Below are 17,213 nucleotides of genomic sequence, written 5' to 3' on the forward strand. Positions count from 1 at the left end.
GATTGTATGGGGTGGACAGGTGTCTTTAAGCAGCTAACAACCTCACACAGGTGCATCTGATTCTGGATAATACATGGAGTGGAGGTGGACTTTTAAAGGCGGACAAAGAGGTCTTTGACGGTCAGAATTCTAGCTGATAGACTGGTGTTCAAATACTTACTTGCAGCTGTATCACACAAATACATCATTAAAAAAATCATAATTGTGATTTCTGGATTTTTCTTTTTAGATTATCTCTCACAGTGGACATGCAGCTACGATGAAAATTTCAGACCCCACTATGATGTTCAAATACTTTTCTTTACTGTACATACACATTTCACTGTGACAAAAACACAATTAGTAAGGCTTTTCTTGTGACTGCAGGCACCAGTCGCCCTCTGCTGACCATCATGAATAATGCGGGTTAAAGTTTGAATCGTTGGACTGATAAGAAGTCGGCTAGTACATATTTTGAGATGTCCTTCATTTCTGATGTCAGTGTAAATGAAATGTGAACACATTGTTCACCGTGACAAGTTTGTTCCCAGAAGCAGCAAAGTCCACACAAAATGGCTTGAGATTCAAGGCACTTTCTTCCTTGTGTTCAAAGTAAATATTACTACAGTATTTGAAGATTTATACAAGTTCATTGATATATCCTGCATGAAAACATACACAATATAATATATAAAGTAAGGTCAAAGTTGCTCAAGCATCCTCCGTGTTCTCTTCAAAGAAGACTTTGGCCATGGCTAAGGCGACTTTGGCAACTTTTTTGTCCTTAGCATCTGCTCCCATGTTGGCGTGAGCCAGTCCCATCCAGTACTGCTCAGTGCGGGCCTGGTATTCAGTCAGCGTCTCCCCGGCCTTTGCAGCTGGATGCTCATCTTCGTCTGGACAGAAACAGATCAATCTTTCACTTTTTTAATGAACCCATACGTTGAAGTCAGCTCGTAAATCCAGTTGGAAAAGTTTGTGATGTGACTGCAATAGCCAACTGCGACAACAAATTTCCCCTCTCCTTGACATCCGGCAATAGAAAATGTCATTTTCAAACTCTTCTCCGTCCTGTCCAATTCATCCTGCTCATGTTGCAACCACTGTTTTTCTTCATCGTGGTCTGTTCTTTCAAGAACTGCGCTAAATGCCAATTATCCGACTAACTGTGATGGATGATTTTGGTGTCATGAAGTAGTGTTTATTGAGAACAGTGATAAAACCAAGTAGTAGTATTGTTTGTGTGTGTGCACGCGTGCATGTGTGAAAGTGAGAGTAAAATTCAGTTTTATTGCAGGGTTGCACACACATTGAAGGCATGCCTAGAATGGGTGGGGTGCGTGTGTGTGTGTGTGTGTGTGTGTGTGTGTGTGTGTGTGTGTGTGTGTGTGTGTCTGCGATTGACTTTGCGTGCGTGTGTTTGTGACAGCAAATCATTCATGTCCATAACTGTACGGGAATAATGGTAATTGAACCATTTCTGCTGCTATAGGACATGCAGGCAGTTGCAAATGAAAACAGGAGGATGAAGGTAAACACCCACAATAACCAACAGAGAGAACAGACATCCTTCTGCAGCCGAGTTGATGTGACGTTCAGCTCTGCTGTCACATCCCACTGGTGGTCAGTAATTATTCTTGCATGTTTCTGGGATATGGGAGGAAACCAGAGTGCCCGGAGAAAACCCACGCAGGCACGGGGAGAACATGCAAACTCCACACAGGTGGGCAGGGATTACAACTCTGGTCCTCAGAACTGTGAGGCCAACGCTCTACAGCTGCTCCACCGTGCTGCCTGTTGAAGTATTTATTTCAAATTTTGATACCAATATTTTCTTTTCTACTGCAAAATGAGTTTCCGGCCTTCTTGCCTGTGAAAAAAAAAAAAATGAAAAACATACCAGTCTATCACTAATAATTCGTAGGCCAAAGATTTATTTCTCTCCTGCAAAATAACCAACATCCACTCTAGCGAAGAGATCCTACGTTTTATTTTATTTTTCATGGCGGTTGTGTCCTTCATTTTAAAATCATCTCATTTGTTGTTTATGGTATTTGATGTTTACATTTACTTATCCATTATTTAGACAGTAGAGCATCGACCATCAGCACAGAGAAATGCTATCATGACTGTCTAATAATCAAAAAATAATCCATCCGGTTTAATGCATGTGCCCTGTAAGGAGTTAGATTTTTCTCTTTTTTGTGACTGTCTACTTTTTCCTGGTTGTGCTCCTTTTTCCCCCCCCGTCATGTTCATAAGTACAATACTGTAAATCTCCGTTGGTAACCAAAGGGGTCACTCAACTTTGGCATACTGGTGCAAAGAGTCACAACAACATTGAAACATGAACCACTTGAGTCAGGTCGTTAGCTACATAAAGAGATCTGTCCACCCCATAAAATCAGTAAGACTCAAACTTGTAACATGGGCAAGACCAAAGAGCTGTCCAAAGACACCAGAGACAAAATTGAACAACTCCACACGGCTGGAAAGGGCTACGGAGAAATTGCCAAGCACTTTGGGGTCCACTGTTGGAGCAATCATTAGAAAATGGAAGAAGTTAAACATGACGGTAAATCCCAATCGGAGAGGAGCCCTATGCGAGATATCACCCCGTGGGGTCTCAATGATCCTAGAAAGGTGAGGAATCAGCCCAGGACTACACGACAGGACTTGGTCATTGACCTGAAAAGAGCTGGGACCACCGTTTCCAAGGTGACCGTTGGTAATACACCAAGACGTCATGGTTTGAAATCATGTATGGCACGGAAGGTTCCCCTGCTTAAACCAGCACATGCCCATCAAAAGTTTGCCAATGACTATTCGGATGATACAGAGGAGTCATGGGAGAAGGGTTTGTGGTGAGATGACACCAAAATTGAACTTTTTAGTCATAATTCCTCAATGTTTGGAGGAAGACGAATGATGAGTTCCATCCCTACTGTGAAGGATGGGGGTGATATCATCATGCATTGGGGGTGTTTTTCTGCGCATGGGACAGGACGACTGCACTGTATTAAGGAGAGGCTGACCGCAGCCATGTATTGCGAGATTTTGGGGAACAACCTCTTTCCCTCAGTCAGAGCATTGAAGATGGGTCGTAGCTGGGTCTTTCAACATGACAATGACCCGAAGCACACAGCCAGGAAAACCAAGGAGTGGCTCCGTAAGAAGCATATCAAGGTTCTTGCGTGGCTTAGCCAGTCTTCAGATCTAAACTCATTAGAAAATCTTTGGAGGGAGCTGAAACTCTGTGTTTCTCAGCAACAGCCCACAAGCCTGTCTGATCTAGAGAAGATCTGTTTGGAGGAGAGGACCAAAATCCCTCCTGCAGTGTGTGCAAACCTGGTGAACAATTATAGGAAACGTGTGACCTCTGTAATTGCAAACAAAGGCTACTGTACCAAATATTAACATTGGTTTTCAATGAAAATTTCAGACCCCTGCATGATTTCTAAGTGGGACAACTTACAATATAGCAGGGTGTTCAAATACTTTTCTTCACTGTACCACTACGTTGGTTAAAAAAAAAAAGTACAAATAAATTTGTTTGCATGGGGTCCATACGTTTTTCCTTTCATTAAGATGCCGTTAAATAGACAAAATATGGATACTGGTGATTTCATGCCAAGAATGCTTTTCCAGTCACATGGTTTTACTTTGGCAATGTTTGTATGCTGAATGTGCACGCAAGAGAAAATACCAATTATATTGTCATTTGATTATTCAATTATTTTGTTTGATTACCTCCTGTGTTTTAAGAAAAAAAAAACATCTAAAATACATTTTGTGTGTATTTCAATATTTTAGTTGTTCAGTTAGTTGAACTTCTTCATATTTGCCGGCATTTTATTGCAGTTTTTTACTCACGCTTGTATCTTGACTACTACTACTTTTACTTTCATTTTAAATTGTGCTGAACTTTGTGACTCTTATGTTAATCAAGTTCTGGTCTTTGTGCCTAATTGTTCTTGTGAAGGCCCAACATAAAAAGCAACAACAGTTCAAAATATAGCTTGCCTTCCTTATCAGACTCCTTTTCTTCCTCTTCCCCTCCCTCTGCTCCTCCTTCCGCCTCTTCCTCCTCATCACTGTCCTCTGATTCAGATTCTTCCAGCCATTCTTGGGTCTCTACAGAAAGTGAATCATAGAAGCCAACGAAAACTTACATGCCACCCTCAGGCTTCCTCTTGATCTGACACCGATTATATTTCAGATGTTGACTTGTGTGACCTCCAAGGTGGTCTTAACAAGCTGTTTGTCCTAACTGGGTGACTCACTTGGATCCATCTCAACCAAAACCTCCCACTGGTCCATCTTGTGGAGGTCCAGACAGTAGAAGTCGTTCAAAGTGAACTGGCGGCTGCCCACCTCAAACATCCCGCCGTAAAGGAAGAGCTTTCCCTGCCGCACCGTTGCCATGGCACTGGAGCGTGGGCAGGGCTCCACGAGGGCTGATGCTGAATAAGAACGGAAGAAGCGACACCAAAAAACTAAATCATCTCTGTTTGTCACTTGGCTATAATTACAAGAAAAAGAAAACATGGAGTGATAATGACATCCTAACAGATCAATGATGATTAGTTACTGAAAACTGGTTCAAAATTGTAACCACTAGAGAGATGTGGACCACAATTAGTGTATCACAATTACGTTACATTTAATGGCCCACGATTTCGCTATAGTTTTGATTTACAGCGGGTGTGGGTTTTTTTTAATCCACTTTTTGTTTGTGTGGGCAAACACAGGTGCATTTACCTCACTGATTGCCACATAGCCCTGATGTCAAAGTTGTATATATTGAAATTATAGTTGTAGATATGTACATGTAATTTTAGACCACAGCTACTTTGGCCATCGTGTGTCAGATTACATTCAATTACAAAAGGATTTTTGCTTAGGCCTGGTGAGTTGGTCTGGTTTTTACGTGAGAATTCAATCATGTTGTTGCTTCAAAAAAGACAACCTCTAAAGATAATGAGGTGCGTGCAGACAACAAAACAAAACTGCTGTTGTCTCAGTGGTTCACAGGAACTCGAGATTAATTCGGTGAGGGTGAGTATTCGATTGTACCATCCTCTTCTTCCTCATCACCCTCATTTGTCTCCTCTGCTTCCTGAGCTCCAGGGATTACTTCCTTGATTGTCATCACTGTGCCGTCTTCTGTAACAATCTCCTTGATGACCTCAGTTGGCCCCGTGGAAGCGCTTTCTTCTTTCTCATCTGTCACCTCCTCCCCAGCTTCATCCTTCTTCCCTCTCCGACGTTTCTTCTTGTCTGTTTTGTTACCCTGAACAGATTGACAGAGCAACATTCCACTTTGTAATTTACTACTACTACTTTATTACTTTGTTCATTTACCAGCGCTTGTGTCATCTATTAGTTTTAGCGTGTCAGAGAGACTTCTGAGTCTGAGTCTGTTTCCACAACACAACATACACTAACTACTGGTGGCATTTGTATGGAGCCCGGCAAGTCACATGATTGTATATAAAACCTCCGCAGCCCCATCCACACCAAAGTTAAATTCACAAAGTTTTAACATTTATAGTGTATAAAACACTGCATATCAGAAACAAGGGTGGGTTTCCTCAGCATGTGATTTGCTGTCAAAGAATACACAATATCCCTGGTCTCATTCAATCAACTTTCCTCCCTGACTACAAAAAAAAGAAAAAAAAGAAAAAAAGCCATTTATGTCTGCCTAAAAAGTCCATATTTCAGCCTACACAAATTCCACTTAGAACTTGTGCAGCATAAACAAAGAAACTTGATTTAAGGCCATTTCTTCTGGCGCAAGTTGCCTTCATTTGTTATTTTATGAAGATCTAATTTATTGTTTTATTAAAGTGACTCTGACTGGTGGGTAACATCTACTGTACATTTGTACCTACAGTATTTAATGGTTTTGTCAAGCGATTTATGCTCTCACCAGTTACTCGAGTACTTTTATAACCAAAGATTATTAGATTATTTGGAAGACTGCTTTTCACTTTAACCAGAGTCATATTATTTTTAAGAAACAGTTCTCTTATATTTGGCTCCTCTACTCGCTTCTAACTATTCAGTTTGGTTGAACGTTTTTGATGTTCAAAAATGTTTAAATACCTTTCTGTATGTCAGTTTTACAGTGAAATTTAACTGGGAGTAACAAATGAGCAGCTTGAAGCAAAAATGCTTTGCCAATTATTATTTCAAGTGTGTCCTCCACAATAATAATAATAATAGGTTTGCTGGATTTGTAATTTTTCATTGTGAATAAAAACGGTCATTTGAGAGCAGCTCACCCTGAGTTGACTAGGATACCAGCGGTTCTTGATTGTATCAAACAAGTAGAGGTCATTGTAGAAGTCCCCCTCCAGCGTCTCCTCCTCCTCCTCATCGTAAACCCCGCCGAACAACACAGCGCGGCCCGCCGGACCTACTGCCATGCAGAAGCCAGAACGTGGAGGCGGCTTATTTCCTGTCGGGCTCAATCTGGACCATGTCCACTTCTCTAACAAAACATAAATAAAACGGGCAAATTATTAAGTCAAACAAGATGTCAATTTGATATTAAACCCTGCTTATGCTGGTTATACCTTGGCCAGATTTACCCTCTTGCTTGAGGAGAAACATGTCGGAATGAATTGTACCCTTCTCAATGTCCTTTTTCAGTCTCTATGTGAACACAGCAGTTATTAGGGCATTGGCACATTGCATTTACACTTAAAGTCATGCTTCAACTTGCAAGTTGAATTTCTTCTGTGACCAAACTTGAAACGCAATTTACGAATTTCTCCAATGGGTTTTCTTATACGAAATGGACAGAAAACCCTGAAACAGTTTCAAGCACCCCACCCCCAAGACACCCGAAAAAAGAAAATTGGAGTGGGGGGAGGGGGGGGCGTAACAATAGCACTGCACCTCATGGGAGATGTCAGGAGCTCTTGTGGGTTAGTCTGCCTATAGCACCAGTGTCTTCAATTTGTATATGTGTTGGAGTGTCTGTCCTGTTCAAGAAACGGCTCAAAGTATATCGACAATGGCCATGCATAACAATTTTGACCCGAAAAACAAAGAAAAACAATAAATAAAAACCATAAACACACGCACCAGTTTAGAGTATCCGCCATAGATGATGATACCGGAGCCATCAGGAGTAGGGGTCATCTGACAGGCGGAGCGTGGCGAGGGGGCAATGCCTGACACAGAGAGGCGTGACCAAGAGAAAGCGTCCATGGAGAATGAGTAGATGTCATTGTAGTAGATAAAATCTCTGTGAGGTGAAAAACATGTCAAAGAAAAAAAGAAGAAAGAAAATGCAGGATAATAGTTGACATGTTCAGGAAAGCTGAGGCAAGAATGACAAGCCATTATTGACATCATTGCAAATTTAATGCAGCTTGGCACACAGAAACAACTATTTGCCGACACACTCACACCTATTGGCAATTTAAGTCTTCAATCAACCTACCACATGTCTTGGGGATGTGGGAGGAAACCCGAGTACCCAGAAAAACTCAATGGAGGGCCGGGCAAACTCTACCCAGATAAGGCCGGGGTTTGAAATCAAGACCTCTGAGCGGTGAGGCAGATGTGCAAGCCAGTCTTCTACGGCACCGCCCATTTTGTTTATATGACTCTAGAAAATATTAAATTGTCTCCAGTACGGGATTACAGGTAATTCCGCTCACAAGTACCAAAATTTGAAGCGCTCAAAGCCCGAGAGCGCAGCGGTTAGAGCATTGGTTTGGTAAACCAGGGGCCGTGAGTTCGTTTCTCACTGGGGCCTCTACTCGCCAAGAGGGGTTGCATTAGGGAGGGCATCCGGCGTGCAAAACTGTGCCAAACAAATATGAGCATTCATCTGAGATGACACGCTGTGGCGGCCCCTAACGGGACAAGCTGAAAGAAAGTAAATTTGAAGTGCTCAACATACTATACACCCTGTATGAAAACCATGCTTTTTTTTTTTTTTTTTTTTTTCAATTTATCAGTGAACACAAGTTTAGTTTTTAGAATGTTGGTAATTAGACTCATTTGGAGCATCTCAATTTTGTTTTCACAAATTTCGCTTTGGAGGACTGTGAACTCATTTTTACAACATTAAATGAATTCTCTAGACAGAATGTTTGTGTATGCATAGTGACAAAATCCAATTTGCAATCAGTGGCTGAAATGTGTGGAAATATTTTATAGTACAAGTATAGTATGTCATTGGAAATCTTGATTTCAAAGGAAACTCAAGGTTTCATTAAAAAAAGGTTACCTGGGTGAAGTAATTTATGTCAACTTCAAATCTATGAAACCTGTTGTTTTTCCCAAATAGATTTTTCATTTCATAAACGGAGATTGTATGAAGAGGCAGTGCCAAAACGACTGTCTCGGCCACTGTTATTTCTCCTGATGTTTTGTGTGATGGTGCTGCCATAAGGCTCCTTCTTTGATTGTGTGCAAAATAGCGCCACGAAAAACAAGTACTGCCACCACCTCTGGAATCTCAAAGTCCACTTTTCACCTGGCCACTTGTTTGACTCGAAGTGGCTTATCTACTAATCAACTGCCCCTGAGCGAGGCCAGCACGGCAGATGTTGTATTACATGATAGGAGATGTAGGATGAGTGGTAGAGAGGAAGTCCTATTTACTGGCAGGCTGTTTACAACACAAAATCATTTTTTTCTTTTTAAAGACGTGATTCATGGGCTTTTCAATTTAAAATGCCTGGTGGACAGGTTAACATTGTGCCTCAAGTGAATCAAGAAATGCATCCCTCTCAAACGAAGTCTGTTGTATCTCGGATTGATACAATTCTTCATAGAAATCCCTGAAAGTACTATTAATTTCTTGGGGGTCAACAGTCAAATCTCCATTAGATGTCCTTATGTTATTAATTGCCTGTTCTGTTTGTAATTTCCTAATCCTCCAAGCCAAAGCCAGCTATCGAGCAGTGAAACAAGATGGCAGCATAATACTGAGGCTCCACTCAACTCTGCATAAAAACATTTAACTACCCTAATACAAGTGTAATAGAGATTTTGAAAAATGTCTGAGACGTCATCAACGACCAGTGGTAAAAGCTATGGCCGGACTCGTGGCACGCAAACGCCAAAATCTAATCAGCAGCACGGAGAAGAGCACGGGAAGGCCTGTGAAAGCGTGGCAGACATGGCGGCTGTGCTAACGGAGCTAAAAGCCTTTCGTTCGGATTTTGTTTCCAAGTTTGACACCACAAACTGCCATTTGAAAGACGTGAACAACTGCATCAACGCTTTGGAGCAAAGCATGGTTGAGATCAGGAACAACGTAGCCTCCAACGCAGCGCGTGTAACTGAAGCCGAGGAGCGTAATATCATCCCTGGTAGATGATTTGGAGGTGCCTAAAGTGGAGCTAGCTACTGCTGCTAAACGCATCGCTCTTTTGGAAACCAAGGCGGATGATTTAGAGAACCGGGGGCATCGCAAAAACCTTCATCTGTTTGGCCTACATGAAAATGCTGAAATGAATCGGTCCTTGTTGGAGTTTGTGGAGCACGAGTTACCAACATGATTGGAACTAGGCGGTGACAGGAGCTTTATTCTTTAGCATGTACACCGGACTCTGGCGCAGCCAAAACCAGGGCAAAGTAGAGCTGTGATTATTCGATTTCTGAAGTTTCAAGACAGAGAATTTGTTCTACGCACCGCTAGGCAGCTCAACATTACCCATGAAGAAAAGAAGCTCACATTTGCACCAGATTTGTCGGTCGAAACCATGCAGCAACGCAACAAGTTCAACGTGGTGAGAAAGAAGTTTGTGGAGAAAGGGCTTTACCGTGGATTCCAGATTTACCCCTGCAAGTTGAGAGTCCTGCATGAAGGAAGAATACAGCTGTTTGCCACGCCTAGAGAAGCTGAGAATTTTTATCAGACAATCACTTGAACGTTATGGTGAGATCCATTCAAGTTTTGCCCCTCTACCGGTTTTTGGTTTAGCTTATAAAGTTATTGCTCAGTGTGTGCTTGGTCAAAATTGGTCATTTTTAGTTAGTTTGACCTATTACTTTTTCTTTTGATTTTATTCATTTATTTATTTTTGTGGAAGGGAAAAAAGAGTAGTCAGTTTTGGGTATGCTAGATTTGCTATCGTATTATTTATTTATTTTTTTTACTGGCGGGTTGGGTGGATGCCACCATTTATGTTTCTTTCCGTTTTTCGTTTGCTTGAATAGTTTTACCACTCCTCCTTAAGGTGGATTGGTGTTAGTCCCCATATTTGTTTTATTTAGAGTAATGGATGGGGATGTTTTGTAGATTTTTGTTTATAAAGGTTTATGTTGTGTTGTTTAGTTTAAGTTGAACAGACATTATGTTAATCCAAGTCACTGTTTTGATAATATTGTATTTTGTATGATTATGGAAAGTACAAGTCATACAATTGTTGATTTAAAGATTACAAGTTGGAATGTCAGGGGTCTTAAAAATCTTAATAAATTGAAACAGGTTATTAATAGAATTAAATTACTGAACGCAAAAATAGTACTCCTTCAGGAGAGTCATTTGACTGAATCAGAAATCAAAAAGGTTAGAAATAGGTGGCCTGGAAATGTACTAGCTGCATCATACAATAATTATGCACGGGGTGTTTTAATTCTTATTCACAAAACCATACCAAAACCAAAATACCATTACAAATCACTAATACAATTCAGGATCCAACAGGGCAATATGTGACAGTCCAGGGTACTATTTTCTCTCTCGCATTAAATTTGGTATGTGTATATGGTCCAAATGAGGACAATCCTAAATTTTTTGAAGACCTTTTTTTCACAATTTCTGCTTTACATGGGTCAGTTATAATTGGCGGTGACTTTAATTGCACACTAAATCCTCTGTGGGATCGTACTACAGGTTTAGATTCAAGTAAAGCGAAAACGAGGAAAATTTTAAAACAATATAGTGTTGATTTAAATTTAGTTGAAATTTTGGTTGATATTTTAATCCTTCTAAAATGGAATTTTCATGTTATTCAGGCTCCCAGAAATCTCGATCGCGCGTTTTTTGTCTCTCAAAACCTTCTGTCAAAGGTTAAAAACTGCTGGTATGACAGTATAGTGATTAGTGACCATGCACCAATATCTATGAATATTCAAATAGACAAACTTTCTCACTGCCCCTGCAATTGGCAATTTAAATCTATATGGCAACAGAATGAGAACTTCGTTTCCTTCATAAAAAGTAAAATTGATTTTTTTTTAAATTAATACAGATAAAACGGGAGCCTGTACAAGATGGGAAGCTTACATTGGAGGAGAAATTATTAGTAATACAAGTTCTAAATCTAAACAACAAAAAGCAGAGATGTGTGATTTAAAGAAGCAAATAAAGGAGTTAGAAAATGATTTAGCTCAGGTAGATGATCCACTTAAACATAAAGAATTGCTATTTTTAAGAAGTAAATATAATAAATTATATACAGCTAAAGCGGCAAAAAGTTTATTATGTCTTAAGCAGTGTTATTATGATCAAGGTGAAAAAGTGTGTAAACTTTTGGCTTGGAGGATTAGGTATTTACAAACAGAACGGGCAATTAATAGCATAAGGACATCTAATGGAGATTTGACTGTTGACGCTCAAGAAATTAATAGTACTTTCAGGTATTTCTATGAACAATTATATAAATCTGAGATACATGAGACTTCGTTTGAAAGGGATGCATTTCTTGATTCACTTGTATTTCCAATGCTATCAGAGGAGGCAAAGCAAAATTTAGATAACCATCTGACAGAAGAAGAAATTTTTGCTGCCATTCAAAGTATTAACACTAATCGTCCTCCTGGGCCCGATGGGCTGACTATAGAATTTTATAAAGCCTTTCAAAAACAATTATTGACTCCATTGATGGACATGTATAAAGAATCATATAATAAGGAGACTTTTCCTCCGACAGTGAGACTTGTGCTGATTATCCTGATCCTCAAACCCAATAAGCCTTCCACAGATTGTTTAAGCTTGATGGGGTGCGATACAAAAATACTTTGCAAAGCCCTGGCAATACGATTGGATCAGTATATAACTAGTTTAATACATAATGATCAAAACGGTTTTGTTAAAAAACGTCAAGGATTTCACAATATTCGAAGAGTTTTGAATATATTACATGAAAAGGCAGAGTGTAAAGACACAGCACTGCTGTCGTTGGATGCACGTCAGGCCTTTGACAGAATTGAATGGTCATTTTCATTTTGGATTTGCCAATAATTTTCTTAAATGGTTACAAATTTTATATACAAACCCTACTGCTAGTATTATCACTAACAGTATTTCTTCTAAACCAATTGTTTTGGAAAGATCCACACGCCAGGGCTGTCCTCTTTCCCCAATGTTGTTCATTTTAGCCTTAGAACCCCTGGCCATGTCGATTCGTATGGATAGAGGCTTGACGGGCATCCCAATTGGTGATCAAGACCACAGATTGTTTCTTTATGCTGATGACGTCATTCTCTTTTTGACTAAATTAAAAAAGTTTGGTAGTTTCTCAGGTAATGTGATTAATGATACAAAGTCATCCATTTTATTTTTAAGTACTGAAGAGAGACTTAATCCTGTGGTTAACACTCCTTTTTTGAACGCGAGAGATGGATTTACTTATTTGGGGGTCAAAATTTCCACTGATGTTAACAATATAGTTCAGGTTAATTATGACCCTTAATCTTGGAGGTACAACAGTTATTAGACAGGTGGACGATTATGCCAATTTCAATGTTGGGACGTATAAACATAGTTGAAATGAACGTTTTGTTGAAATTTTTATATTTTTTCAAACAATACCTCTTCCATTACCTGACATCTTTTTCACTAGACTCAACAAAATGCTCCTGAATTTTATTTGGAATAATAAGAAAGCCAGATTAAGACTACGGTTGCTTTATATGCCTTATGAAACTGGAGGGTTACAATTTCCAAACTTGAAATGGTATTACTGGTCCGCTCAACTACGCTCAGCTATGTATTATTTTTCAACATCACCATCACCCTCTTGGGTAAAAATAGAGCAAGCAACAGTACCACACCTTCTATTAAAGCATTATTTATATTCTACTGAGAATAGAGTATTAAAACGGCAGACCAAGAATTAATTTTTGAAAAACACTATAGATATCTGGTTTAAATCACACAAACATATAGGGGACACTCCTTTACTTTCACGCTTTTCTCCCATTTGGGGTAATCCGACTTTTAATGCTGGAGGAGCAGATGGGGGTTTTAAATTATGGGCAAATAATGGTATAAAATCAATAGGTGACCTTTATGTAAATGGTGAAATGCTTACATTCATTCAAATATGTCAAAAATGTTCTATTACCAATAAGCATTTTTTCAAATATCTGCAGTTAAAACACTTTATGTCAGCACAAATAAAAAACATAATGTATGAGCCCCCTTTGTCCAGTTTAGAAAATATTGTCCAGTCAGGTTTGCATAGATGTAATCACATATCTATGTTCTATAAATCTCTAGTCTTACATGATAGAGAATTAAGTAAAAATAGATTGGAGGCATGGAAACTAGATACTAAAGAAAATATTGAAGTAATTGATTGGGAACATGCATGCCTTAAAGCACAAAAACAAACAATAAATACTAGAATGAGGCTATTACATTATAAATGGCTGATGAGGACTTATGTGACTCCTGTTAAACTTCATCAGTGGACCCCTGACATTCCAGACACGTGTAGTAAGTGCTCTAATGACAAGGGTACTTTATATCATTGTTTATGGGATTGTTGGAAAGTCAAAGATTATTGGAAATCTATTGTTCAAACAATTTCTATAATAGTTGGAATGCAGGTTCCTCATTGCACAACACTGTGTATCTTAGGTATATATCCCAAGGATTTTGCTGTTAATAAAAAGAAGGCCACGCTTATAGATTTTGGTCTCCTGCGGGCCAGGAGAATAATTCCATTATTTTGGAAAAAAGTGGACGCCCCACCAATAAAAGTGTGGATGTTGGAAATGGCATCTTGTGTTGCACTGGAAAGACTCACGTACATTACGAGAGGAAGAGCTCAGGAATTTGAGGACATATGGAGACCCTTAGAAGAGTTTTTGAAAAAAAATTTGTGTGCTTTTTTTTTAACACTATTATGTCTGTGCATACTGTGTTTTTTTGTTGTTGTTTTTTTTGTTTTTGTTTTACTGTTATTGTGTTGTTTTTGTAAAATTATATATGAAAAATCTAATAAATATAATGTTTAAAAAAAAACAAACATTGTGCCTACCTGGTGCTCTCATGGAAACCTCCAAAGACCAGTAGCTGTCTCCTGCTGAGGGCCATCCGGTGGCCACTGCGACCCGATGGACCACCAGGTGCTCTTGACAAACACATGATGTTCAAAAATGAAGCTATGTCTCAAATAATGCCTTAATCAACTTTAACTGCCGTCAACCAACCTACTGGTAAAGTTGTGAGGATCTTTAAAGCAATAAAATAAAATAAAGTGATCCTTGAATTAAAAACAACTGAGACTGACTGTCATACTTGATATTCTCCCAGGTATTGGTAGCAAGGTGCAACACCCAAAGGTCCCTGTAGTGGTAGAATTGTTCCCCGTTTGGCGATGCAAACTCTCCTCCAAACACCCACAGCTGGCCTCCACCTTGAGAGACTGCCACCGCCTGAAGGGAAGGGTGATACACAAAAGGAGGAGGAAGGAGGGAATGTTAAATTTTGGATTTTCTTCTTGAAAAACCGAGTGATCGAATGAAGCTTTTGCAGGATAACATCTGCCCCCATGTGGTGAATTGCAAAAAATGTTTTAATGAACATATTCTAGCTAGCTAAGTGTAGTTGAAATGTCAATTTGAAGAATGAATCTTTGCAATGTTTAGATAAGAGCAGACATGTTAGCAGAGTACATGTTTGAGTGTGACATACCTGGTGAGAGCAGCGCGGGGGAGGAGGGTTGGGGATCTCTGACTTGAGCCAGCTATTCTTTTTAATGTTATAGAAAAACAGATCATTGTACAGGTATGTCTGTAAAAAGAAAGACACCAAAATTTAGTTTAGCAAAGGAAACATATTTGTGATCTTTATTACTTTTGAAGGAATTTACAGATAAGCATATTTACAAAGATTGTATTAGAAATAGTTTGTGCTACATTACCTTCTTCCCATTAAAAAATTCACCACCAAATAGGATGAGCTCCTCTTTCTCTGGATGAGCAGTAAGGGATGCACTTAATCTGAAAACCGTGAAGAAATGTTGAGAACATTGTGGGTTCAAACAAATATAAAAAATGTGCTGTATTTTGAAAACATAATTTGTGATTTGCTGACGAATTGCAATGCCAGGGGAAACCGTGTCAAATTCTGGGTTTGAGTGGTTGTTTTCTGGATCTATTCGGCGATGATAATGATGACGATGACGATGATGATGATGATGATGATAATAACAGTGAAGGGTGCAGTGCACTCTCACCTTGCTGATGGAGGGGGACATGCAGTCTCAACTACCTGGGTCTTCTTGGCATCCAGACTCTGAAATTCAGCAATCAGAGCCTCCAAATCTTCCTATATCAACAGAATAAATTCGCACCTTAAATGCCTTTTAATTATTATGCTGTCAGTTACGTTGCATGGCAATTTGTTGAGTGTTTATTTCCCTGTTCGTTTCCCCGAATTGCACGACGGTAAAATTGGAATTTATCTACTACGGCATGTAATTTCATTTCAAGCATGACGAAAGGCTACAAAATTGCGATCTTAATGTTATGTGATGTTCACAAAATGTAAAAACATTTGATACCTCTTCACGTTTGGACCGCTTGGAAACCTTTTTCTCCATTTTGGCAGCGGTCTTCTCTGCTCCCTTCACCTTTTTTTCACTTTTGCTTTTCTTCCCCATAGTTGCTGGTGATATCATGCAATGAGAAGAAATGAAAATGTTCAATAAGCATCCATAGACACGTCCCACATGTACAAGGCGCTCGGATGCTGGGCTTCGATGGCAGGCTTCAGTTCCCGGAAACTTGACATAAGGCTGTGTAAATGTGACAGCACCCCCTAGCGCCTCGGATGAATACATTTAAAGTACATTCACTATTCAGTATACAGTACTCCTTCATATTCATTCAATTCATTCATTCTTTGAATCAAAGAAACATTATTTGATTAACTGGTTGAGATCTTGGGATCTTTTTGGAATCAGAAAAATATATTTATTCCAATCTTCTTCTTTTCCTTTTGGCCTGTCCCGTTAGGGGTCACCACAGTGTCATCTTTTTCCATCATAGCCTATCTCGTGCATCTTCCTCTCTAATCCCAACGGCCCTCATGTCTTTCCTCACAACATCCATCAACCTTTTCTTTGGTCTTCCTCTCGCTCTGTTTCCTGGCAGCTCTATCCTCAGCGCCCTTCTACCAATATACTTACTCTCTCGCCTCTGGACATGTCCAAACCAGAGAAGTCTGCTCTCTCGAACCTTGTCTCCAAAACATCCAATTTTGGATGTCCTTCTAATGATCTTATTTCTAATCCCCTCCAGCCAGCTCACTCAGAGCGAGAACCTCAACATCTTCATTTCTGCCACCTCCACTTCTGCTTCCTGTTGTCTCTTCAGTGCCACAGCCTCTAATCCAGACATCATGGCTCACTGTTTTATAAACTTTGCCCTTCATCCTAGCAGAGACTCTTCTGTCACATAACATACCAGACACCTTCCGCCAGTTGTTCCAGCGTGCTTGGACCCCTTTCTTCACTTCCTTACCACACTCACCATTCTTCTGCATTGTTGACCCCAAGTATTTCAAGTCATCCACCCTCGCTATCGCTTCCCCTTGTAGCCTCACTCTTCCCCCTCCACCCCAGTCATTCACGCACATACCCAGCAGGCACAAGACGTTGACTCAAAGTTGAATTAACATTGTTTTAGGTCGCGACGTCGAACAACCTAAATTCAACGTAAATTCCACAGTTGAATTTTTACATTGTTAAATAACGTTGTTTCAACGTTAATTCCTCGTGGATGTCGCAACTAACGTGATGTGTCAGTTACTGTCTGAAAATATTCCCATGATGCACTGGATGTGATGCTGCCATTCCTAATTTTCAAATCGTCAGCAATCATTCAATGTGATTTACCATTTTTATCGTAATTATTCTGTCTAAACTATCAGTCCGTCCGTCCAGGCTGTGAGCTCCAACAGTGACCGCTAGTTTCAGTTCACGTCAGCCGTACATTCTTCGCCTGAGTTGTAGTGGGAA

The 17,213-nt window shown here is 39.7% G+C and overlaps 1 protein-coding gene across 2 annotated transcripts; it reads right to left on the bottom strand.

The window, feature by feature from the left end:
• Window positions 1–190: 190 nt before the first annotated feature.
• Window positions 191–15,986, bottom strand: klhdc4 (kelch domain containing 4). Of its 2 annotated transcripts, none has more exons than XM_061823185.1 (13): window positions 15,756–15,986; window positions 15,429–15,520; window positions 15,114–15,192; window positions 14,885–14,983; window positions 14,489–14,625; window positions 14,229–14,321; window positions 7,078–7,166; window positions 6,564–6,642; window positions 6,270–6,478; window positions 5,056–5,272; window positions 4,263–4,442; window positions 4,003–4,113; window positions 191–875 (listed from the first exon to the last, which is right to left on the bottom strand). In XM_061823185.1, exons 3-13 carry the CDS (start codon window positions 15,122–15,124, stop codon window positions 691–693), a joined length of 1,410 nt encoding a protein of 469 aa, XP_061679169.1. In that variant the 5' UTR covers window positions 15,125–15,192; window positions 15,429–15,520; window positions 15,756–15,986; the 3' UTR covers window positions 191–690. The 2 variants fall into 2 exon arrangements, with proteins under 2 accessions (XP_061679169.1, XP_061679168.1); XM_061823184.1 differs by having other exon boundaries at window positions 197–875; window positions 7,078–7,240.
• Between the last annotated feature and the right edge of the window lie 1,227 nt (window positions 15,987–17,213).

This window comes from Syngnathoides biaculeatus, chromosome 6 (genome assembly GCF_019802595.1).
Source record: "Syngnathoides biaculeatus isolate LvHL_M chromosome 6, ASM1980259v1, whole genome shotgun sequence".
Lineage (NCBI taxonomy): Eukaryota > Metazoa > Chordata > Actinopteri > Syngnathiformes > Syngnathidae > Syngnathoides > Syngnathoides biaculeatus.

Coding starts and splice junctions, on each gene's coding strand:
- klhdc4 (XM_061823184.1), bottom strand. CDS start 15,872: ATGATATCACCAGCAACTATGGGGAAGAAAAGCAAAAGTGAAAAAAAG. Junction 6,479..6,563: donor AGAGGGTAAATCTGGCCAAG/GTATAACCAGCA, acceptor ATGTTTTGTTAG/AGAAGTGGACATGGTCCAGA. Junction 4,114..4,262: donor TTTGGTTGAGATGGATCCAA/GTGAGTCACCCA, acceptor CACTTTCTGTAG/AGACCCAAGAATGGCTGGAA.